A 24,080-nucleotide genomic window follows, 5' to 3' on the forward strand; every position below is an offset into this window, starting at 1 on the left:
GATTTTGAAAATTCTGAGTATTTGTAGAGAACTGCAGAAACCGTTATTGTGCCAGTTAAGGTGCTACATTTTCAACACAAGGAGCGCAAATCTAAGATTCTCACTGTAGAATGGATTGGATACCGTTTTATGTCTGCCGTTTTTGTTGCTAGTTAAAGCATCATTTCACATCACTCCATACTGCAGTGTTCTGTTCTGCTTGTAAAGATGCTGTAGAGCACAAGCAGAATCCTTTCATGTTTTGTCTAGCTTAGGTTTTCACTGTTTATGAGGACTATAAAGATGAAACAAATTACCTACTTACATATTCTCACACAGAATCCAATCCTTAGGTGTTAATAGCAATTAATATTTTAGGTACATCTAGATTTTTAATTGTTAGAATAAAATTTGTTTTCTCATCACTCAACAGAACTAACTTTCTTGTTTAAATTCTGTTTGACACTGGACTTGCAGTCAATGATTGCATGCTACTTCTTTAGCTTATTTGAGCAATTACAGTTGAGTAAAATAGTTGTTCCTCCTTCTTGTCCTAGACCAATGTGTAGTATCACTGTCTCTCATTATGTGATGATCCCAGACTGCTCTGGTGGGCAAGCTATTCCCACAAACAGCTATCTATAAGGCCCTTAGCAAAGAACAAAAGTGGGAATGTGACTGAGCTTCTCTCTGTCTCTTTCCTTCGTATATTTACACTTTTGCCGAATTGAAAATTAGATATAAATTGACCATCAAAAGCTTTTTTTTTTTTTAAAGATGTGAGGAGAAAGGACTGAAGAGATCCTTGAGACAGAAGGACAGTCTTGTTCAGAATTAAATTATAATATTGATTTGTATTTCTTTTAATATTTCTCTCCAGATTCCCTATGGCCAAAGATTCGTGTTCCACTGAAAGTTGTTAGAACTGCAGAAAACAAGCTTAGTAACCGCTTTTTCCCCTATGATGAGATTGAAACAGAAGCAGTGTTGGCTATTGATGATGATATCATTATGCTAACCTCGGATGAACTCCAGTTTGGATATGAGGTAGGAGAATTATTTTTTTTCCTGTAACTTATGCTGTCTACTTCAGCGTTGCATGTGTATATAAAGCGGAGAAAGCACTGCACAGTCTGCTTATTCAGATGATCTCATCTCTGTACACACTGTGGCAGTTCAGTGCTGACTGAAACGTGCTGAGGAACTGGTTCTAGGAGCACAGAGGGTTACAGTTATTCAGATAGTCACTATTTCATAGAAAAACTGCTAGCCAACAGAAGTTTTTTTGTAACTGGCACAGCTATGCCAAGAGACTCCAGAAAATATTGTGTAATTTATGTAATGGAAGCAGTCTGGAAACTGTGAATAGGATTCACCTCATCAGTTTCACAAAATTTTTAGACGTGGCAAATCAGAAGTGCTCTCCAAGTTAATATTTCAGGTATTTCTGCAGAGAGAGCTTTGTATTAGGCAGCAATTGCAGGGTTTCCATTCTGTAATTTTGCCTGCCTTTCACCTGAAAGGACTGGCTGCTATGATGTGCTCTCTTCAAGCAAAAGTTGTCTAGTTGTCCCACTCATCTGTTAGCCACTTGCACACTTCAAAATAAAAAGAAATAAAGCAATTTTTTACTTATGCACTCTTAGTTCATAAACAGCGTTTTCTTTGTTGCTGGACGTATGTTACCATCAGATTCTTCCAGTATGAATTGAGGGACAAGACAAGTTCAAGAGATTAAGTGTTGAGAACAGAGGAGGCCTCTTGAGGACGTGCCAAAGTAAGGTGGAGTGCAGTGAAAAGCGGAACTGAAGAATGTCAAGGAGTGGGTGCATATGTGTCATATGTTTGAAATGGCAAAGCTTCAACAGCTGCTGTTGTATGAGGGTATCAATGAAAGGAAAGTTTGTCCAAATCAGTTACACGTGGCAGTACAGAGATGAAAGTTTTCATAGTCGTATTTGAGTTGTTTGTCAAAAAATGCACTTATTTAAGGCAACGCTGTTGTCTTCCTTCCAAAACTTCAGTCTGATTTACTTCATTTTGTCTTCCATTTGAGTATATGGCACAGTTCATAATCTGACATTACTGATACACCTGTGCATTTAAGACAAATGTGCTGTACTTGCACATAAATCAGAAACTTTATAAAATGAAATAGCGTATTTTTAAGAAAGATGTGAGTAGTTTACTCGTACCTGTGCCTGCAGTATTGTGAACAAAAAACCAGGAAACTGGTTAATTTTGTTACCTAAATTGAGTGAAAAATGAAAACCAATATTCTCAAGCGTGGAAGGCAAACTAAATGTTGATAGTTGCATCGGTTTTAATAATCTTAAAGTGCAGTTGTTAACACAAGAAGATATTTTTAAAGATAAGTATGTTGGTAATAATTCACAATTCTTCATTGTGAATGTGTGTGTGGTAAAACATGGCTCTGTCTCCCTCTGAAATGCAAGAGACCTTTAGCAAGCCATGCGTTTTTGGACTCAAGAATTTACTTGTGTAATGTAGGTAAGCTGATGTAATAACAAAGATGTTAAGTAGTGGAGACAGCGGTATAATCTATCACGTGTGTCTCCAGAAAGAAAATACTTCCTTTGCCAGCTTAAGAGTAACGGGTTAGTACACGAAATGTGAAAGACAGAATGAAGAGAAGACAACTGAAAAAAGGGGTTTTTATGGCCACATATGCCATTTCTGTACTGCCTTGTCTACACTGAGTGTTTTAAGCACTGTGTTGCAGCAATGAAGTGTTGGCAGTTCTGCAAGCCAACTTGCTTTTGTCTTTATTGGTGCTTGTAACTACGAGTTCTGAGGGTGAACTGATGGAAAGAAAAATAGCAAATCTATAACCAGCATGCTGTGTACGTTCTGGCTCCCTTTCCAATTTGATTTTCATAAAGCTGCCCCAAAGTAAACAAAAGTAAGTTTTGTGAAAACCTATATGATTGAGTGATTCCAAATGAATCTCTGCTCCTGACAAAGCGGACCTGGAGGGCTTCGGAGCAAGATTGGCAAGCAGTACTGCAGATGAGTTTCAGTTGTATGTCAGCCAGAAGTCGTGAGAATTAGAACTGTGAAGCTTGTACGTCCAAAGCAGTAATTTAAAATTCCGCTGCTGAGAATATGTATAACTTCACATATATTGAGTCTTGTCACTTAGACAGGAAAGTGTTAGCCTCATGAAGTAAAGCTGAGACAAAGAAGTTTAAGTGAATTCCTCTGTAAGTCAGTGTGATCAGGTGACAGTTGGGACTTACAACTCTTCATCCCCAGGTCTAATTGTTGGACTGTGCTGTCTAATTTATTGGCCTTCTGTGGACCATATGCTTTGATTGCAGGGATTACTCGGGTGACAGTCTTGACATTCCGTGTGTAAATGTAACTGTTCGGACACAAGATTATTTAGTCTGGCAGACTAAAAGCTATTATTACTTTTGCACTTCTCTTATTTTGTTATAAATCTGATTCCATTTTAATTCTGTGAATCCAACTTAGTACACAGCCACATAGGTGGAAAATTAAGATGCCTTATTGAGCAAGTAGCTGAGACAAACCCAAGGCTACTTTGAATCTTTATGTTTTGAGAATGCTTGTTTCTGTAAAATAAATGAATAGAAATGTCTTTAAATACATCGGCACAGCAGGTTATTTTATAAATATACAGTTTTCCTCCTATGGAGGGTGGGTGATATAATTCCTACTCTCTGGCACAGAAAATCAAGGCTGAAGATAGATCTTTCCTGTCCCTGAGTGCCTGTGACTTGCTTGACAGGCCTGAGCTGGCTCCCAGATGTTTAAATTGTCCTCAGCCTGTGATAATTTATTTATCTGTTTATGTGAGTTACCAGAAAAGTATCTCTCAAGCTCTTGACTCATTTGCAGGGGAACCCAGAGGGAACAGTAGCAGCATATACCATTACTAGAAAGTTTTCTTTTAAAAGTGTGTCAGCTTCTGCTTCAGAAATAAGAAGGGTTGGAAACGTGACATTCAGTAATTTTCTTTTCTTCTCCTGACATGCCTGAGACTTTATTTTTAAACATGTGGCAAAACTCCCTCCATCACAGTCTTGTCTGGATGTAGAGAGCAAGCCTAAAAAAACCAGAAAACTTTGATCTCTGTACACTTTCGGCCATAAAAAATTATAGTAACACTCAAAGTGTCAGACATTTTTTACTTGTTAAAAGTGAACTATTATGGTACAGTGATTTATTACATAGCATAAATCTATTGAAGCAAGCAGAAAAATAGTCCCTCTGTGCTGCGGTATTAAGGTAGCGTAAGAATAATCATGACAGTGCGACTTTTGAAAAAGAGGATTTCTATAAGTTACATGGTGAAACCACAGAGGTGAATCGAGGCACTGCGGACAATAACAAACAAAACTGTTAAGGCTAGACAACTTTTCCCTCACTTATCCATCTTCGTTGTTCACAGTATCAGAGAGATTCAAGAGAAGAAGCACAGATTTAGATTATCATAATATTTAAAAATTAAAGCAGAACCATTGGCTGTTCAGGAAGCGTTTGGTATTTGAACAAGAGACTGCAGCATGCGTTCTGGTCTTCCCACCTCTGAATTTCAGCTGGCCTCGGGGCAGATTGCTTCACATTTCTATCAGTCTGAAAAAAAGGAGGTGATGGTTTGCAAACATGAATTTCATGAAGATTTCTTACTAGGTACTTACGCAGCGCCCTTACAACAACAACGTATTTTTACTACAGCAGTAATAAAAATAATCTAAATTAGAAATGTTGCCCTGAAGTCTTTCAGACCACATGTTCTGTGCTCTTAAAGAAGAGAGCACATTTATCTTAAAGAAGAGAGCAGATTTATCATTTTTTCTTTCTTGGAAAAAATGGTTGGGTGCATTGCTAAGTTTGTGCTTTTTCTATTGGAAACGTTTTGCCTACTTGTAGTAAATGGTTCTTATTCTGTCTCAAAGGTCAGTCCTGAGTGCTTCATTTCTCTGACATTCTTTAAGAGTAAAAATATCACCTCTCTGATGAACTGCGTGTTGTTTATTCCACTAGGCTAATATTGTAAGACTCTGAGTACCTTTTTTAGAGGAATTCTTGCATGTTCATTCTGACTGTTAAAAATGTATTTTTTACATTGCTTTAAGGAGGAAGAGTATAACTATTTGCTTACCAGAGGACGACTTCTCCATGGGTAACATGCTGGCAACATTCAAAGCTCTTTTTCTTCTTAAGTGACACACTTAAACACACAGCCTAGCTGAAATACCCTCCAGTCTTATCGTCTGCAGTTCTCTTTTACTTCCTAGCCTGAACTGTTTTGTTCTATTTCTCTGTGCCATCAAACAAGCTACCACAGCCCGTTCTCCATGTAGCTGAAAGTATGGAGAAGCACTTCCTTTTCCAGAATTTTTGCATGAAATTTATTAGACTGTATTAATCGTTACATTGCAACTATAGGAATTGTCTAATCAAAACTAGAAAATTTGAAAATTTCATAAGCAGAAAAATAATCAATGTTTCCAAAACTACTGTGGCAATGTTGTAAGAATGAAACACTTTGGCTGTCCCCTATGAGTTAAAGAAAACACAGTGAATCAGTACTTTTTCTCTCCTCCCACAGTCCCAGCCATACTTAATTCTCCCCTGGCCCTCAGAGGGATGACTTGTGTTATTATTAAAAAAGAAAGCAAAACATAAGCGCAAAGCCCACAAAGATAAGCAATGCTTTACATGCACATAATTTGCAAGGTAGCTTTGATTTGAAGAAAGAGCTTTGAACGTGGCCAGCAGTTACCCATGGAGAAGTCGTCTTTTGGTAAGCAAATAGTTATATTATTCCTCCTTAAAGAAATGTCAAAAATACATTTTTAACAGTCAGAATGCACATACAAGAATTCTTCTAAAGAAGGCACTCAGAATCTTACAAAATCTCTTAGGCTTCTCTTTGACTATTGGAAGCAAAGATTATCATTTTCTCTTGCTGTCTTTCACAAGAGCTACCACGTGAGAATTTCTGTTAGATTTGTCATCTCAGAGGTGATTGATTCAAAAATATTTATCTTCAGTGCTGTCTTGCAGAGTCACTGGAATAGTGTTGGCTGCCAAGAAGCATACCCCTTACCGACTTGGCAATATGTTTCTTTAGTGGCCATGCTTCTTTAGTCTGAGAGCTAAGATCATCACTGGCTAAGCCAGAACGTAATCCTAACAGGCTAATAAATTTTAGGCCACCATCAAATAAGTAAATGGACTGTCGTACAAAATGGAGAGTAGTGTAAGGATCATTACCACTGTTGCTATTCTAAATGCTTCTTTATAAACAGTATGTATTAATTTTGGCACAAAACATTTGTGAGGTTTGGGCAATATATTTGTATAGGTTCGTATAGGTTTGGGCAGCTCTTTAGAGGCTTTCCAGGAATTGCCATTGAATGAGCTAGTGAAGAACACTGTGAAGAAACCAAGCTTTCCACTGACTTTGATAGCATGACTTTTAAAAGGAATCTTTGTTTGAAACAATTAAGTTATGTTTCAGATGCATCAAACTGACAGTTTTCAGAGACCAGAATCATGGTAACCGTGTTGAACATTACAGTGATGCAAAGAAATCTGTATTAGTAACATAATAGTTGGCTTTTATTTTATGTCGTTTGGACTCTTGAAGATCTCATTGAGAACAAAAACTACAAGGAATATGAATCCACCATTCTGTGTTATGAGCGCACTAAGGTCCCTTGGGAAGCAGTAGCTGAGTTTAATCTCTCCTTCAGCTGCCTTCAATATGCGTGTCTTTCCCACCGCAAGGATTCTTCATTCAGTACATTACAGATTGCAGCATTCAGTCAGATCTTATGTTGAGCCTCAGCTTATGTTGCAGTGCCTTGCAACAGCTGAAGGATGGGTATTTGAATAGGTTTAAAAAAATTACAAGTTAATCATTAATTTTTTTAAGTCCTACAGGGTGAGGAATAAAATTTTGGAAGAGGGAGTTGCTGTACATTTGTCTTTTTGCTCTTTTATTAATGTTTCTGACATCATGTCAGAATTGAATTAGGTATCCCAAGCCTTCACTAGTCTGCTAGAAATGTATATATTTTTTAATTAGCTGATGGTACTAATTTGTGACAGCATCCTTTGCATTCTGCTTCTGGAGTTCCAAATCATCTCAGCTTTTAAGAGCCCTCTGTTAGACAGTTGCCCTGCCTAAATACCATCCAAGTACTTCTACGCTAGAACTGTCTAGAAAGATTGATTTCTGGATAAACTACAAGTCTGAGAGTCAGAAGATCTGGTTCCCATTCTTGTTTCCTGTATGATTTTTGGCAAGTTGCCTCAGCTGTACCTTTGAAATAATAACTACTCTCATCATGGGATTCTGAAGTTATATTAACTGACAGCAATAAAATGTGTTGAGATCTATAGATGAAAACGTATATAGTAATGCAAAATCATAGACATGTATATACAGAAGTAGTAAATTAATGCGGATTGTTTTATCATATTTATTTTGACCAAATACTTTCATAGAGTCCTTACAGTCCAGGTCTCCTAATTGAAATGTACTGGCACATAGGAAGTACCCCAAGGAAACTGCGGACAAAGTGAGGTTTTCAGTGTCAGGGAATTCTAGATAATAATTTCTTTACTGCAGCTTCATCTGATTTTTGCTCTAGGATTCTTTTGCCTTCTGCACAGAGAAAAAAATTTTGCTTGTAAAGTGGCCCTCAGGGATTTAGGAGGTTTTTCATCATTGATCTTGCATGCAGTAATGAAACTTGATTGTAAGTGACTGTTTCTGTTTGTTTATTTGTACACTACCAACCTGAAACAGAAAATCTTTTTACCTAGTGTGATATGTTTGAGAGTCAAGACTCATGTTCTTCCAACAAATCTAGCAGATATTGGGATTAAAAAAGGAAAAAAATTCAGTCTGTATGTATAACATGGATAAATGTTAACTTACTGTTGATCAGTAAAAAATACTGTGTATTTAGCTAGTTATATAGCATTCAGACCCTTCTAAATAATTATAACCCTTTCTCCCTTCTCACTCCTGCAAAAATTGGCCATTATTTAATATGGCCGGCCGTGTGGAGAACTGGGGTTGCGTTAATGATGCCCTTCTCCTTGTTCTTGTCTACTGTGTTTGATCCTGTCGTCAGCTGCAAAGTAATGTATGGAGTGACAAGGATGGTATCTTGATTGTATCCAGCTGTCTGGAACAAGTCAAGGGCAAAGAGGCCTGCCACGTAGCAGTAGATCCATCCAAGCACCCACTAAAGAATGCCAGAAATATTAAAATATAAGCTTGTGTTAAGCCCCTTCCTATCAAAGTAAACAGGTTGGTTAGATCCAAAGCCAGCTGTGAAAGTAGTTAGGCTGCAGCCGTATCTACCGAAGTTAACATCAGAAGTTCCATTTCAATCACGCTGGTGTTAGGTAGTGTTAAATTCTTTTTGAGTAGTCAGTTGAATTCCTCTGCAACGAGAAAGCTCGTATTGCTTTACTGGCTATTTGTTCCAGAGTATGGCTTCCCGGAGCTGTAGCGTCCTTTCAAGGCAAATTCGGGCTTGCTCAAACTTCTTCCAGGCAGCTTCCAATTTCAAGAATTGGGACTTGTGAGAATTGAAACAGTCTCTGGACCACTGCACTTCTCCCTTTCATAAGTAGATGTGTTGCGTCTGTGCATTTGCGTTTGTTTGCTGTGAGGGTCTGGTTAGCACAGTGTCATGTTTCATTCTCTTCAGGTTTGGCGTGAGTTTCCTGACAGGTTAGTTGGATATCCAGGTCGCCTGCATCTTTGGGACCATGAGATGAACAAATGGAAATATGAATCAGAATGGACCAACGAAGTCTCAATGGTGCTGACTGGGGCAGCGTTTTATCACAAGGTAACTGTAACACCATAAATAAAGGGAGGGTTCAGTATATCTTGCTATTAAACGATATAATGCTGTTTTACATCAGACAATGATCTCTGGTCATTTTCCATTTGAGAATTTGAGTATTTTTTTTTATCGGACAGCCTTTGTGTTTCGTTTGAAAAGGCTGTAGTGGCACAAAGCGTCATTTGTTGCGTTCTTAGAAAGTGAGAGGGTTCATGCATCTCTGGACGCAAGCAGTGCACCTTGACCTGCAGAAGAGCTTCTCCTAATATACAGCATGAGCCTTTTTTAAGGAGCTGTATATTTCTATCACTGTTCAGTGAGTATTTTGTGACACTATAATTATGTTCCCTACAATAATTCAAGAAACGATTGCAAACTTTCCCTAAGCCTCCTTCTCTTTCTGTTGCTGTGGAAACAACTGATTTGCCTCTGCTTATAAAAGAAACGTTACGTTCATAAACTTAAAGAAAAACTTGTCAATTTGCAGGATGTGTAACTGATTACCTTTTGCTTTTGCAATGAGTATAGCTTTGTAGCTGAACGTTTAAAAAATGAAAACTAAACTGAAAAGAAATGTATTTGCTGATCAGGAAAGAGTAGTTGCACACTTAAGCACCCAAAAATGACACTCTGTTTGCTAAAGTCATCCTTGGCTGAAGGTAGGATTACAGTTTGCCCATAAGCCATTCTTACCTGCCTGCTGTTCAGTGACTGAAGTTTAGAGTCTCATAGTTACCGCATCTGTATTTAAAATTATGTTCTCTCTCTTTCCAACTATCCTGCAGTATTTTAACTATCTTTACACCTATAAAATGCCTGGAGACATCAAGAACTGGGTGGATGCTCATATGAATTGTGAAGATATTGCCATGAATTTTCTGGTGGCAAACGTCACTGGCAAATCAGTCATTAAGGTAGGACTTTTCTGTAGTGTAGCTTTGTACGGTTTAAAAACATGATGTACACATCATGTAAGCTTCTTAGTAGGTTTGAATATACTACTTTGTCATCTTTTTTCCCTCGTTTACTCCTGGAATGGTGTCTCATTCTCTTTCCATGGCAGGAAAGCCCAGTTTAGTAAAAGTTTTCTGCTAATTTGGGACACTTAAACTGCTTGATTTTTTCTTTTCATTTGTTTCTGGCGTTTATTGTAACCAACTAAATGAGGTATAAAGAAGGTAGTTTAAATGACAGATGGGCAGACATATATATATAGGTACCTAAACACATGCATATATTTTAACTATTTGAGATCACTCGAGGAAAGAAATTGCCAACTGTCCACAGCTCTCTTTATCATGCACTGGCAACAGCTGATTTATAGGAATGTTAATTGCAAGAATGTTAATTGCAAGATCAGCTTTAAATGAACTTTTTATCCTCAAATTAATTTCCTGACATGTTTCGACACGTTTTCAGGTCTGGACATTCACTCTGTACATTCATTTCAAAGTGTGTCAACTTGGAATGAGATTTAGAGGCCACCAGGCATTACTTCAATTAACGGAGTCCACTTTCCCATCTGTCTGTCATCATTTACTGGGACTGGTGGCTGCATATCCTAGAAAAGTCTTTAGAAGATAAAGTGTGTATTTTTGCTGAAAAAGTTTTTGAGCTGTACAAGGGCACAGCAGAGTAATTTGGCACCTCCGTGCGATTGGGAGAGCCTTGCAGAGTTTGCCAGTCAGCTATTAACTGGAGTGAGCAAAAGAGCGTCTGTTGGATTAACGTTACGGTGAAGTATGGGAAGCTATATTTCATCGCTGTTATGGCTGCAAGAACAAATGGTGTTTATACAGGGACCTTGGCAGTGAGAAAACAGTCATTAAACAGGAATTAAGGAGCTTGTCATCGCCACTTCTTTTCAGTTACAGAAGGCAAAACCCCTCCAAGCCGTTTTTATTGGGCCCCTGTGAATTTTGCAGTCAGCCAGGCCAGATGGAACTGAATGGAGGAATGGAGTGGCTTTTTTTTTTTTACCCCCCCCCACCCCCCTTTTTGAGAGAGCTCAGCTTACACTGCAGGCATGTTCAGAGGTATTGCGCTGCTCTCTGTGCAAGGAGATTAATGTCCCTTCTGTTGATATTTGATGATATCTGGTGTGCCTTTGTGCAGGTGACCCCACGGAAGAAGTTCAAATGTCCAGAATGCACAGCAATCGATGGGTTATCACTGGACCAGACGCATATGGTGGAAAGGTGAGTGACTACCCTTTATTCCACTGATTGCCTTGTTCTGATCCCTAGAATCTTATCCTGTATCTCATTAAATTAGGACCAAAAATGCTCAGTGGTTATATTTCTGTAAAATACTAATTTTGAAAGAATATCTCATGGATTTGATCAGCATAAATCATTCTTACAGAGGATGATGTGACACTGAAAAGTAGACTGCTACGAGAAAGGACTTTACAAGGGCACCATTTTTAGCAGCTTTGCTATAAAGCATATAAAACATATGTATGAAATTCAGGTTGTTAGTAGTACTGTCAATACCACCACATTTCCGTTTTGTCATGAAGCTCAAATGTAACAATTGTGGGAATTTTTTTTTAAAGTCCACACAGTTCCTAGCTTACCAAAGAGTGTTTGACTAACAAGGATATAAATTACTGATAATGTTATTGAACATGTGCCTTGTCTTTACTCCAAAGATTCTGAAGCACGTTGCTACTGCTAATGAAATGCATTTGCCGGCACAATTGAATGTGGCATTTTTTAACAATGGCAGCATTATTATATTTTTGTGAGAATTTAATTTGGGAATAAAGTATGTATTTGAAAAGGCAGTGAGTGTTTAGAGTGAAATACTGAAAGCTGTAAGGATATGAGTTCCATTTCCTGCTTTACAGTAAAATAACTTCCTAACCTTGACCAAGACACTTAACTTCCCTCTGCCTTAGCTTCTGCATAAGTGAAATAATGGAAAGTGTTCACTTTTACAAAGCTGTTTGAGACCATTGTTTGCAAAGAGGCCGTCTGAGATAAATGTACATATGAATTATTAGATGGAGCTTACCTGAGACCTAGGACTGACAAAGGCATTTCTCTCTAGGCTTCTCAGGCTGTTGCATTCTCCTTGCAGCTTTGGGAAAAATAACTTGCAGTCATAGTATTGATGGGATGGGTAAGCAAGGATAGCTGTAGTGCTGGAAGACACCAGCAGGAGAGGTGACAAAAGAAAACAAATCAGGCATGCATTATACTTATGAGTGAGCTTTCTTCTCTCCTTCTCCACACTGCTCAGTGAGCAAATTTAAAATATTGTATTAATTGACCAGCCTTTTACTACTTAAATGATATTAAAATGTGTTGAAATGTATTCCATGAATGAATGCAAAATTGGTTAGTAGGTTGGGGGCTTATTTATGTATGTGTGTATGTATATACACACACACTACATAACACACACACACACACACACACACATATGCATAGTTTGGATGATTGATTGTTAACCAGGTGTCACACCAGGCCTTGTAGAGTATAACCACCAAGATTAGGTGACAAATTATTTAGACTGTATATATAAGAGGCTGGATTGGAAAAATACTCCACAGAAAACTTCTTAAGGAAGGACCTGGAAGCTCTGGAGATCTTAAATGTTAGCTGAAGGAAGCACAAGAGGATGTACTATATTTAGCAGTTCTGCACTGGCTTACTGGATGGACTACCTGAACCCAGTCGGGTTTTCCTATGATTATACTAGTTGTATTAGAATGGTATGCAGGAATTTCAGTCATGAACTGGGATCTCATTTAGGTAGACACTGCGGAAACAGAAGATGAAAAAATGGTCTTTGCTCCAAAGTGCATTATGATGCTGGGTAAAGGTCATGTTTCTGTATCTATAACAGTGTTTGTATCCTCAGAGTAAAATGTCATTGACAGTTTTTTGAGAACATGTTTTAACTGTTGCTTTGCTTCTCCAATATAGTTTCTAACAGTGGAGATAACTAAGGTGTGGGAAATGTTAGGTTGACTGTAGATCCCCATGCTTTTATTTGCCCAGCAAAAGGAGTAAATGCTGGGAGAGAAGCTGGGTGCAGGAGAAAAACTGTGAGGATATACAGTTTGGGTATATTCAGATTTCATTTTCAAGATCATTAATATAATGCTGAAACTACATGCTAGCACTTAACACCTTCTCACCCTGTGTTGCTGTTACTGTCTACCTTCAGCTTATGGGATTTAGCTGAAAATCTGACAGGGGTTCTTTTTCTGAATCTTCTTAAGCTAGCTGTTCGTTTTAAGTATATAAAAAATGACAGAGACTTGTAGGGCAAATTTTCCTTTCTTAGCAGTGAGTAAGGCTCTTATGTCTCATATGTACATGCTAGCTACCCTCTGTTGGGTCAGAAGAGTAGCTGAATGGAAAAAGTCCATGATCTTTATCATATCATAAAAGGACAACTTGTACAGATAACTATACAGTGATGAATACCTAGAACAATACTTGCGGTATGAGGCAAAGAGCCATAATCAGCTTGACTTGTAATTTCCCAAAGTGTCTGACTGCTTGTTTTTTTATCATTCAGAAGTTGTGGCAGGTAGTTTGAGCTAGTAACAGACCCAGATATCCAGGGATCAGCCTACTGGTTATGAAACAAATGGTTTATCAGAGTTGTCATGATCGTGCATAACTGCTTAGTGTTAGGTTTCTGGTTCAGAAATAGCACAAAGATGTACAGCAACTCACTGGTGATTGTTTTGTAAGTGAAAATAGTTTGAAATCTCAGTTGTGGAGATCTGTCCTGGAAAGACGTGTAACAAACCATTTCTCTTGGGCCCTTTTGACACGCTCAGGAGTGACAAAGGAGTCACGGTGCAGTCAAACTCTGTCTCTTACCTAAGGGTTTTTATTTTATTTTATTTTTTTCCTTTTGCTGGCCAATACTGAAGAGTATTTACAGAGAACCATAGGAAAGCAAGCAGCACTTTTCTTCTTGCTATCTTCTCTGAGATAAATAAAAAAGCTTCAGCCTCCTGAATTCCATCAGTGAAATACATTAACCAAATAAAATTTTGAACCAAGAATCCCCTTCTTGCCCTAGGTTAGGCGTTTGCCTCAGGCCACAGGAGAAGTTGTAGAAGGATCTCATAATGCGTCTATTTACAAGGGGTGTTTAAGTAGCAACAAGTTTTCTGCCTCTAGCATCTTTGCATCTGGCTCTCAAAATGGAGAACTCTGTAAAATACAGCCTAGAGGGCAACTATCTGTACAGTAAATATAACAAAGGGCTGAGCTGCTTCTGCAGCAAAGTCAACAGCAGTGCTTTCTTTAGGGTGAATAAATATTTACTGGAGTCAAAATAGGAAGGCATTCCCTTAACAGGCAAACTGACCAGGTAGCCTGTGGCCAAAGGCTGCAGGTGCAGAGTTACTCTGCCAAAAAATGTTTGGGTTATAAGGGAGAGTAAGCTGATTAACAGACACCCTAACCTATTAGATTGGCCACAAAGCTGATCCGGTGTGCCAGGGGCAACAGGGCTCTCAATTTCTCAGTTCACACTAATTTAAGTCCTTGTTGAGCACAACTGCATGTTGTCGGCAGAGCAAGGCAAAAAATGAATAATTCTTGGAAGCAAAGATGCCTCTGTTAGTATGAATTTGCAGAACTGTGAACGCAGCCAAGAAAAACACCTACCCTCCATGTAAGATGACATGTTATGTTTTTTTGGCTTCCTCGCTTTGAATGTTTAATATGCTAGATGTCTTTGCTGTTTTATATTGCCCTAAAGTGACGGATGATTTGGAATTCAAGTGATTTAGCTCAGGGCAGGAGATGAAATTCTTGGAAAGAGGCAACTTTCCTTCGAACACATTGTGTGGCTTGTATATGACACATTTTTCATCTGAAAAAGCTGTTGCTCATTCTTGAATTTGAAATTTCCTGAGGAGTAAGTTCTCTGACGCAGCCAGTTGATTGGAACGTACTTACTTTTCCATTTTTCATGTTATCATTTCTTTAACAATGAAGTGATTTCTTACTGGTTGAAGGTATTGTACTGGTATGCTTGAGTGGTCTTATCACCAGAAGAAGTTCAGCTACGGAAGGATTCCATCTTGCTATTTTCTCATAAGACCTCATCTTTGATTTACGAGTATAACCTCTGGAGGAAAGAGGTCAATTTTGTCTCTGCTATCCATTTAGCTTTGCCTTTTGCTCCAGGGGTGCCACTTAGTTCCGGTTGTGACAATGGCTGCTATGAAGTGGACACCTGCCCGCCAGGCAGAAGCCTGAGATAGCTAATTCATTTCACACAGGCCACCAAACAGCTGTTACATTACAATGTCTTTCAGTCATTATTGGCACAAGCAGGATTTGAACCAGTAGACGAGAAGTAAAAGGCCTTGTATTCCAGAAACCAGTGAGGGACAGCAGCTGTGCAAACTTCTCACATACAGATCTCCCAGTGCACCTACCTCCTAGCCTGCAAACCTTGTGTTTTTCCTGCCACAAGACTCTCCTCCAGTACACACAACTGGGATTGTAGTTAGCCACGTTTCTGAAAAATGACTGGTGATTTAGAAGTTTGACCTTATCTAAAAATCAGATGGCTTTAAGGTATCTCATGTTGGACATCTAATGGAGCAGCAGAAACCACTTAGTATTCCTGGGCAAAGTGTTCCGGTACCGTTCTCCAGAACAGCACTTCTGTGCCAAGGGCCCAAGACTTACCCTTCTGATGGTTCACCTTGTTTTTGCAGACTGTGAACAACTACTTGTGTCTGTACGCTTCAGTCCTGACTGATGGTTCCTTTGCAGATCTCTGCTCCTCCTGAGCAAACAGTATTTATGCCAGTTCTGGAGATTGTTTCCTGGTGCATACTGTTTCTTCCCTCTTAAGCTCCAAATTCCTTTTCATTTGTTTCCTAATGCAAAGATTTGAAGCTGGAGTCAGGGTAGGAAGAAATATGAGGGGATGAGAAGGTAGCAGAAAGTGAGGTGTCTGCATTACCTGGCCTGAGTTCTTCCTGACATTAAATATTTTATTTAATATAGTGAATAATATATTTAATAGTGAAGTCATTTTCTGGCTGTTTTTTCAGGCCAGGAAAAAAAAGCCTGAAATATGACCGTTATAGCTTGAAAACAGCAACACAGAGATGTAGCACTTTAACAACTCAGGCTTTGTGTTTTTCAATCATTTAATTCCAAGGGAGCTACAGGATGGCTCAGAGGCTGAGGAATTAATTTTGAAAACCAGTTGTGCTGTCCCATCTACTTCAAAAGAGTGTTTGGGGCAGTCTTGAGCAGTCTCCATCACAAAACTGTCACACTCAGTTGGTGTGATTGACCGGGTCTGTTCAGGAAAACTATCCTGGAGCTGTAGCGACCCCTTAACCCTTAGAAGGGGTTGGGAGAGAGCGCAGTGGTTAGGGAGCGAGAGACCTGCTCTGGAGCTGCCTGCAGCACAGGAGCTTCTGTAGTTGAGTCAAAGTACTTGTTGTTCTTTTTTTTTTTAAATCTAATCCCTTCATTTGTGAACAGCAAAAGAATTGTGACCCATTTTCTTGTAGCTGCCTATCACATTGATGTCTTCTGGACTGTGTTGCCATGATTCTCAGTGTCTGAAATGTTTAAAAGCTGTTTTATAAAATACATAGCTAATGTTAGCTGAGCACTGGTTGAGATAAGTTTGGTCGAGTTTTCCATGCCTTACTTCCACATGTACCCTGTCTTTCAGTGAAAGAGTTAAAGAAGCAATGTAAGGTTAAGTATCTGTTTGCTTGTTTTTCTGAAGCACATCACTGTTCCCTTCCAGAGCATTACTAACACCTGAGGTTATTAAAACTGAAAGAATCATCAGTGGTTTGATCTGTTTTGTGTGATATGACGCCTTACTGCTCAACTTCTTTTTATTTAGACAAGGGAAATAAACTAGTTGGTTCCATTTTATAGTTTTCATTCAGCTTCACTTTTAAGTTATATTACAGTTAGTTCTTCCTATATATTGGGGCATGTTTATTTTTGTGGGAAAAAGTAGAGCTTCTGAAGAAGTCTGAGAAAAAACAAAGAAACATTTTTGTAGAACTCCATTTTCACAAATGCTTGTTTTTTGCAAAAGCTTTGCTATGAGCCAAACTGACCCAACAGTGGCCCTTTAAGAGAGATGCTGGCGGTTAATCTGCTCTGGTTTACAGCATGTACATTGCTTTAAGAATGACTGGAATTCTAGGGGGGAGGGAGAAGGGAAGCTTTGACCTCCATGTGCACATGTGCTGCTGCCAGCATCCCCTTGCTCTTCTCCGTGATTAAATGGATAAATCAAAGAACACCAGTTTCTTTTCAGTTCTCTCTGCAGTGAGGCTCCCTTTTTATTTACTAGAAGCTAGCATGGCTGAAGTATTTCCAAGAACAGGAGGGAAGGTTACTGAGCTGTTTTTCTATCGATTATTTTGGTGTGGGAGCTAGGAGACAGCCCAGTTGTTGGGGTTCTTAATTACATTGCTTTCCCTTTTGCCAGATCTGAATGCATCAATAAGTTTGCCTCTGTCTTCGGGACCATGCCTCTGAAAGTGGTGGAGCACCGGGCTGACCCTGTCCTGTACAAAGATGACTTTCCTGAGAAACTGAAGAGCTTTCCCAATATCGGCAGCTTGTAAAGGCAGCTATGAGACGAACCTGTGTGCTGAAAATCAAGGCTGAAACGGTGCTAAGAGGAATATGAGGCCCTGAAGAAAATAAGGCAATAAAGTGGGTTGCATCTGAGGGAGATGGGAATTCATGTTGTATTCTGGTAATATTAGTCCTCCCTTCACGTTGCACAAATGTGTAATGGAAAGCTGAACAACTGCTTCTCTGTTGCATACAGAGGATTGAGTCTGTTCATGGGTCCTACCAGAAATGTCAAAACAAACACTTGTTCTCCAAAGGAGGCTGTGCATCTGCAAGAATAAAACAGAATCTCACTCTGGGGTCTGGCTGGCATGACTGACCTCTTCTTTTGAATGTGCTGGAGCCCTCTTTGATGTGTAAGCATCCATCCATTTGAAGCAACAGTCTGCAATGTATAGCTGCTGTCTTTTGGGAGGAGCTTATTTCCTATGGGATTGGTGGGCCTCTGTCTCTTGAGCTGAATTGTTGGCTTAAGCAACTGTGTAGCAAATAGTTTTTTCTGCGTAGTGAGACAAATGTTTATTTTTTACAACAGCAGCAGCAAAAATCTGTGTTTTGTCACATGGCTTAAAGAACAAAGTGTTTCATATTACTTGAAAATTATTTAAATGCAAGTTGACACACATGGCAGCTAGGAGGACGGTCTCTGTTAAAGCACAGAGACCTGCAGGATAGAACTCCAATTGCTGCATCTCTTCGTTCTGCATGAATCTCAGGTTTTCTGCTGTGTCCATACAAGTGAATGTGACTCAAGTGTCAAAACTGGTTATAAGAAAAAGATGTATCTTCCAGTCCTACTATATTCTTCCTTTTCATTACTAAAACAGAGCAGTCAGTTATAGTTTTACATCATAGCCATACCTTGGAACAACAGCTATGAGTTAATATTTGAACATCTGAGCCCTCTTCAGCAGTCAGTGTGTTGCAGACTGATTTGTAAAACATTTCAATTTACAGAAATTCCTGGTTTCAGCTTTGATGTGCAGGGTTGTGTGTAGCTGCAAGACACTATTAATGTGCACTTATAGATGAAACTCCTGTAAATTACTGTTGTTGGAAAAACTGCTGGGTCTTAGCTTGCAATTTAATTAAAGAACCCATGGCCACAGGCTGCCACTGAAGCATGAAGCTTTTAGAGAGACTTTAAATTTCTTATGAAAATTGGAATTGTTTCTCAAAGCTGAAATTGACCTGAGTTAAAAATTAGATATAGCAAAGTTAGAAATAAAACTGCCTGGACCGAAAGACCTCTTGCCCTTTGATGTTAGAGATGCTCCTAAGTTGGGCTGAGGAAGAAATCTTTCTTCCAGCTTCGCTGGTAGAACGTCTGCTACCAGATAAGGGTGAATTCACCTTCTTTTGACATCTCCCTTGCTGCCAGTAACAGAGATCTCTTACTCGATAGGCCATTTTTCTGTTACACTACGAGCAACCTTACTCCTCAGATTTTGCCAAAACCCCAAACAATGGGACAAGTGTTAGGCATCACAGTTCACCCCCTCTCCTAAACTGGATAGGCAGCAATGACAGAAACCAAATGAAAGTCAGGCTAGAAACAGGAAACATCTGCTCCTATTTGTCTCACCCCCACTAAGACTTATCTTATTGCCCAATGCAGTGGATGTGCTGTGAATGAAAATCATATTGGAACAATAGCTCTGAGGGGATACTTCACTTCATAACTCCCCTGAGATGTGGCTGTAAACTGCATCATCCGATTCTCTGGGAACGTTTAATTACTAGTAAATTTTGGGGTTGTTTTTCAGTGTAGTCTTTATTTCATTCCTAACATGCAGTGGGAGGAGGTATTAGGGAGGCAGGAGGATAGCTTTTGCAGTGACAACTGCTGTCTGCACAGTGGGTATCACAAAATAGAGGAACGCTTTGTTGCTGAGTAGTTCTCCTTCGCAGCCCCTCGTGTTCATTCACGTGAACTTTCTTCCTGAACCTTTCTGCTGGTTTATGTCCTGCTGCTTGAGTGTCAATAGATGCCAGTTTATTTCCCATGCGAAGTTTGCTTTAAAAAAGGGAAGCTGTGACAGTGTAGTAATCTGTTGAATTTTAACCTTGCTTTTGGGGCTGATCTGAGGTTGGCAGGCCTTAGCCGGCGTAACAGCATTATAACATCTCCCTTTCACAAAGCCCTGAAGCTGTTGCAATTTCTTGTTTTTTTTTTCTCAGTAAGCCAGGAGTACACACTTTGCACGGACTTTTAAAAGACACGGAGGATTTCAAATGGTTGCTGGAATACTTTTAGGTGGGGATAGCCTAACAAGCCCTCCTGAACTGATCTCTGGTCGCAAGTTAGTAAGAGGCAACAGGTCCTTCTGTCAGCATCCCAAAGTATCTGGGCTAATTCCTCTTCCTCAGAATGCCCAGTGACCAGTTATCTGACATGTTTTGTCCTGCAGCATTTTACAGCTGCTTTTATATGGCAGTCTCATTTAAATGGTAATGTCTGTCTGGTTTGTGTCATGGAGAAAACTGGGCAATTGACAAATCTGTAAAATGCCCCGCTTCCCCACTACGTTTATAATTGTGTTGCTTTTGATGCAGAATCTGTAAAAATAAGGTGTACCTGTATGTCTGATTTGGAATGGTTTTGTTTTCAGTCATTAAATTAAGATTATTGTTAACTTTTCATTGTATATATTTTATCAAAAAGGCTAATGTTGTTATATTAAAAAATAAATCCAAAGAGTATTTGTTGTATTTCACTTTTGGAGGTGCGCTGATGTGTATAAGGAACCATGGAAGCGTTTAGAGGTGAGAACAGCAATAACAGGGTGTTTTGCTGGGTGAATCTACGCTAAAGTTGAATATCCATGATGTACTTTAGAACGATCTAAAATAGAAAGAAATAGAAAGATTTATTGGCGTTTTGTCTTTCCTGTAACTAGAGTGGGGTGGTTGCATTTGAAAGAGAAATTATCTCTGCATGAGTTCATCCCAGTCACCTTTTTGGAGAGAGTAGTTGTTACTCTAATTTTCTGCCAAGATTTGACAGTACTGTTTATCATAGAGAAATAGGGAACAGATCCATTCTCTTTTTGTGAAGAGAGAGAGCAAATGAAGAGTCGTGCTTTTGAGGGAAGGGCTTCTGACCAAGTCATCATAATGGTGGAGCTGAGCATAGTGGCAGCTCCGTGTTGCTATTCTACTCAGTAGTGCTGCGGCTTGTCCCTTACGTAGCATGCTGCAGAAGGGGCTGTTAATGACACACCTTGCTACTTGGGCATGCTGTAGTCTGCCAGTCTTATGGACATGTTTTTAGTGTTACCATCTCTCCCTGCAATGTGTTGACTCTTCCTCCCTAGCTCCGCTATCTAACGACAGGACGTGCCAATGCAAGCCCTAATGTTCTGAATTACTGCTCTCCTGCTGTCTCCAGGTCCTGCTCTTGAACCTCCTGCTGCCCATCATGCTTTTGCTGGTGCAGTTCAGATATGCTTTACTGTAGCAACTAGTTATCCATATGTGGAAAGCTCAATTCAAGGGCCTTTTAAACTCTGGGGCCTTAACATTAGGAGCTAAATCCATATAAGACAGATAGCAACATAATAGTGAGCTGGGATTTAAGAGGTGCTTAGCACTTCTCACTCATTTTGCTTTTAGGTTGTATTGGTGAGTGTTGAGCACTCTGTAAAAATGATATAGTGAGAGACATGAAAATCCATTTAAGTGGACAATTTTAATGTCCCTCAAGATCTGTCATGAATGCCCTCCAAAATCAGCGCCTGGGTACCCTGGGTAATTATCATATGTCGAGCACCTTTTGATTAGAAAGGATCTCAAAGTGGTTAATCAGTACTGCGTAATTCTGCTGTCCTTCAAGGAATAACAGCCCTTTCACAGGAACGGGTGTGGGGTGAGCCAGGAAGAGGCAAATGAAAACCACTGTTGTTACAAGACTACAGCACAACACAGGAAAGAAAAACTGAAATTGGCAGGGCTGACGAGAAAATGTATTTTAAATACCTGTCAGAGGTAAGACAGAGTGAATGCATATTTTTTATATCACTCTACTTTACGTGTTACTTTTAAATGTTTAAATTTTACTAGGATTCCTGCAAAGCACATTCTTGCGTGAACTAAAATGTGACTCTATTTCTGCTGTACAGATAGTCCTTGAAATCATGTGTAGGCTCTTCCATGAACTTAAAGCAAGAAAGACTCTGCAAAGTCTTGTTAGATTAAATGTGAGCTACAAAATGAGCTGGTCCCATTTGCTAACTTCAGTCTATTCCTGAAGAGTTGAGACAAGGAGAGCAAATATGAGGCAAATGTTCCACCTTTAGTGACTTTTTTTTATTTTTAGCCCCCCCCGCCCCAATTCATTTCTGGCAATAACCACCAGAAGAGTGCAAACACAGTGTTCTTTGCATCTTTCTGTAGGATCTGAAAGCTTTCCCATCAGCAGCTGGTCAACCTCAAACCTCTTCCCTCAGAAACCAGGTTGCAAACATTGGTATGTAGAGAGATGACATGTGCTTAACAGGAAAATCGTGTAGAACACTTCTGCTTTACAGTAGAGTTGTGGGTCTCTTAGTTGCATCTCATGCTGTTGTGAGTGATACGTAGGTCTGTGTAAAGTCTTTTTATGATGCATGTCACTGCTGTATCTGAGCTCAACAATAAATTAAGCTTCACAGTCCTCCTGCTTGAGTAAAACCAGTGTTTTACCTGTTACTGCAGTAAACAGAGAGAGAAGCTGTGATTTACCCAAGGCCACAGGAGCTGTATGGCGAAACAGGATACAATACCAGTATCCTAGCCCTATGTTTGAGCAGTGTGACCACGCTTTATCGTAAAGGCTGTTTATTTGGAGTTCTGGGTCGTTCAATACCAAGCTAGAGGACTGTTAGCCTTGACTTTTAGTGTCAGCATGCTTCAGCCTGCCTTGGCTTGAAGCCATTTAGAGACATTCCTGGTGCACTCTGTGTAATTTCAGTCTGATGTAAATGGCTGTAATGCAGTCCCACCTCTGCTGATCTTCAGGATTCCCCTGTCTGCGGCTTCTTGTGGTCGCTTTGAAAGCGAGTTATGTTTCCCATTAAAGGATAACAGCGACAATTGAGGCAATTAAGTGGAGTGGCGCAGAGCTAGCAGCACGCCGGGAGTTTTCCAACTCAAAACAGGCAGCACAGCTCAGAGGTATTCCCTGCAAGGTTGCCTGTTTGCTGTCTTCATTTGTCTGGAGAAGATCCAATAATAATTCTTCAAATGTCCTTTATTCATTCCAAGGGCCTGTTTACTTGCATAAATAAGAAGCGTTCCTATTCCAGGCAGGAATGACAACTCCGCAGTTACTTGTGGGGACTAAGATCAGTGGAACCTGGACGTGGTGTCAGTATATCTGTGAACTTGGATCAGTGCTGTAGCACTGGTTAGACGGATGAGATGGGCAAGGGGAGAACTAGTGTCTACAAAGAGCAATGACCCATGTTGTGACTATTCCTACAGAGCCATAAGAAAAAGAAAATACTGGCTTAATTATTAAGTAACTTTGATTGGATTTTTTTAGCCTTAATTTTAGTTGGGTAATTGGAAGGAGGTGAAAGCTGGACATTTGACCAATAAAGACATTAAGAGCTTGGGACATACACACCCTGTATGTCCCAGTGTGTGTTATGAGATATGCTTGCTGTTGCACCCCGTGCTTTTAAGGATGAAGCTCATTGAGTGCCCCCTTAACCCTCATTCAGTGCAGCAATGAGAACCTGTAAAACTAAAAGCCAAAGCTTGGGACTGACTGAAAAGTGGGTGCCCACCTACCTGCCTGCCAGCCCTGTGGGAACATCTCACTTCTACTGCTCATCTCGGGGGTGCCCATAGTCCCTTAGAAAGATACCTGAGGCTTTCAGGCCAAAAGCTTTATGCACAGTTCTTCCCTCCTGCGTGTTCATATAGCCGTTTACTCAAGAAAAATGTTGTTTTCTCACCTGATGTTCTGGCCGCTTGAAAACTTACCCCTCACTGTTTTGTAAAATCTGTCTTTCTTTAGAGGGGAAGGCTGGATCTCAGCTGGGTCTAGCTGCAGTTAGCACTGGGCGCCTGCAGCTGAGGACTGACAGGGAACAATACCCCATTTGCCACACTTCGTACCGAGGCGGACCACGGGGGAAAGGCTCCATGCAGAAAGCACCGTAAAATGAGATCCAGGAATTCAGCAAGGCTGCAGCAAAAGGAGCAGGCTGCTAACTCAGAGCATCTGGCTTTGCCTCGTGAGTAAGTTACAAACTGAAAAGCAAGAGAAAGTGAAAGGTCCTTTCACAAATAGTAAACACTTGTTTGTCTCAGATTAAATGCAACACCTTTACATGTGGGCTGCATCTGGCCATAAATAGACGCACCTTGCATGGTTTTTACCTTCTTGCCGATGGGAAGATTATTGTACATCCGTCTGCTTAAAGGTTAATAACTGGCTTTTAAAAAGAGGAAGAAAAAAAAAGCAAATCTATTTAGTTTACAGGAAAAAAAAATTATTTTTCACTAAAACTGCCCAAACTTTGCCCTGCCTCAAAGTTGTATTCTCCGGCAGAGAAGGAGCATGTTAACCCAGGCACTGTGGCCGCATCTCCCAGTGAGAAATTTCTTAATGCTTTTTAAA

The 24,080-nt window shown here is 39.8% G+C and overlaps 1 protein-coding gene across 3 annotated transcripts in view; it reads left to right on the forward strand.

The window, feature by feature from the left end:
- Nucleotides 1-20,173, forward strand: part of EXT2 (exostosin glycosyltransferase 2) — an 82,146-nt gene extending 61,973 nt beyond the window's left edge. For all 3 annotated transcript variants that reach the window (XM_068945565.1, XM_068945564.1, XM_068945566.1), the window contains 5 exons: nucleotides 860-1,026; nucleotides 8,709-8,852; nucleotides 9,635-9,763; nucleotides 10,965-11,047; nucleotides 17,319-20,173. In XM_068945565.1, coding sequence (XP_068801666.1) covers nucleotides 860-1,026; nucleotides 8,709-8,852; nucleotides 9,635-9,763; nucleotides 10,965-11,047; nucleotides 17,319-17,457 — 662 coding nt within the window. In that variant the 3' untranslated portion in view covers nucleotides 17,458-20,173. The remainder of the gene's footprint in view (nucleotides 1-859; nucleotides 1,027-8,708; nucleotides 8,853-9,634; nucleotides 9,764-10,964; nucleotides 11,048-17,318) is intronic.
- The last annotated feature ends 3,907 nt before the right edge of the window (nucleotides 20,174-24,080 follow it).

The sequence above is a fragment of the Struthio camelus genome, chromosome 5 (assembly GCF_040807025.1).
Source record: "Struthio camelus isolate bStrCam1 chromosome 5, bStrCam1.hap1, whole genome shotgun sequence".
In the NCBI taxonomy this organism is placed as follows: domain Eukaryota; kingdom Metazoa; phylum Chordata; class Aves; order Struthioniformes; family Struthionidae; genus Struthio; species Struthio camelus.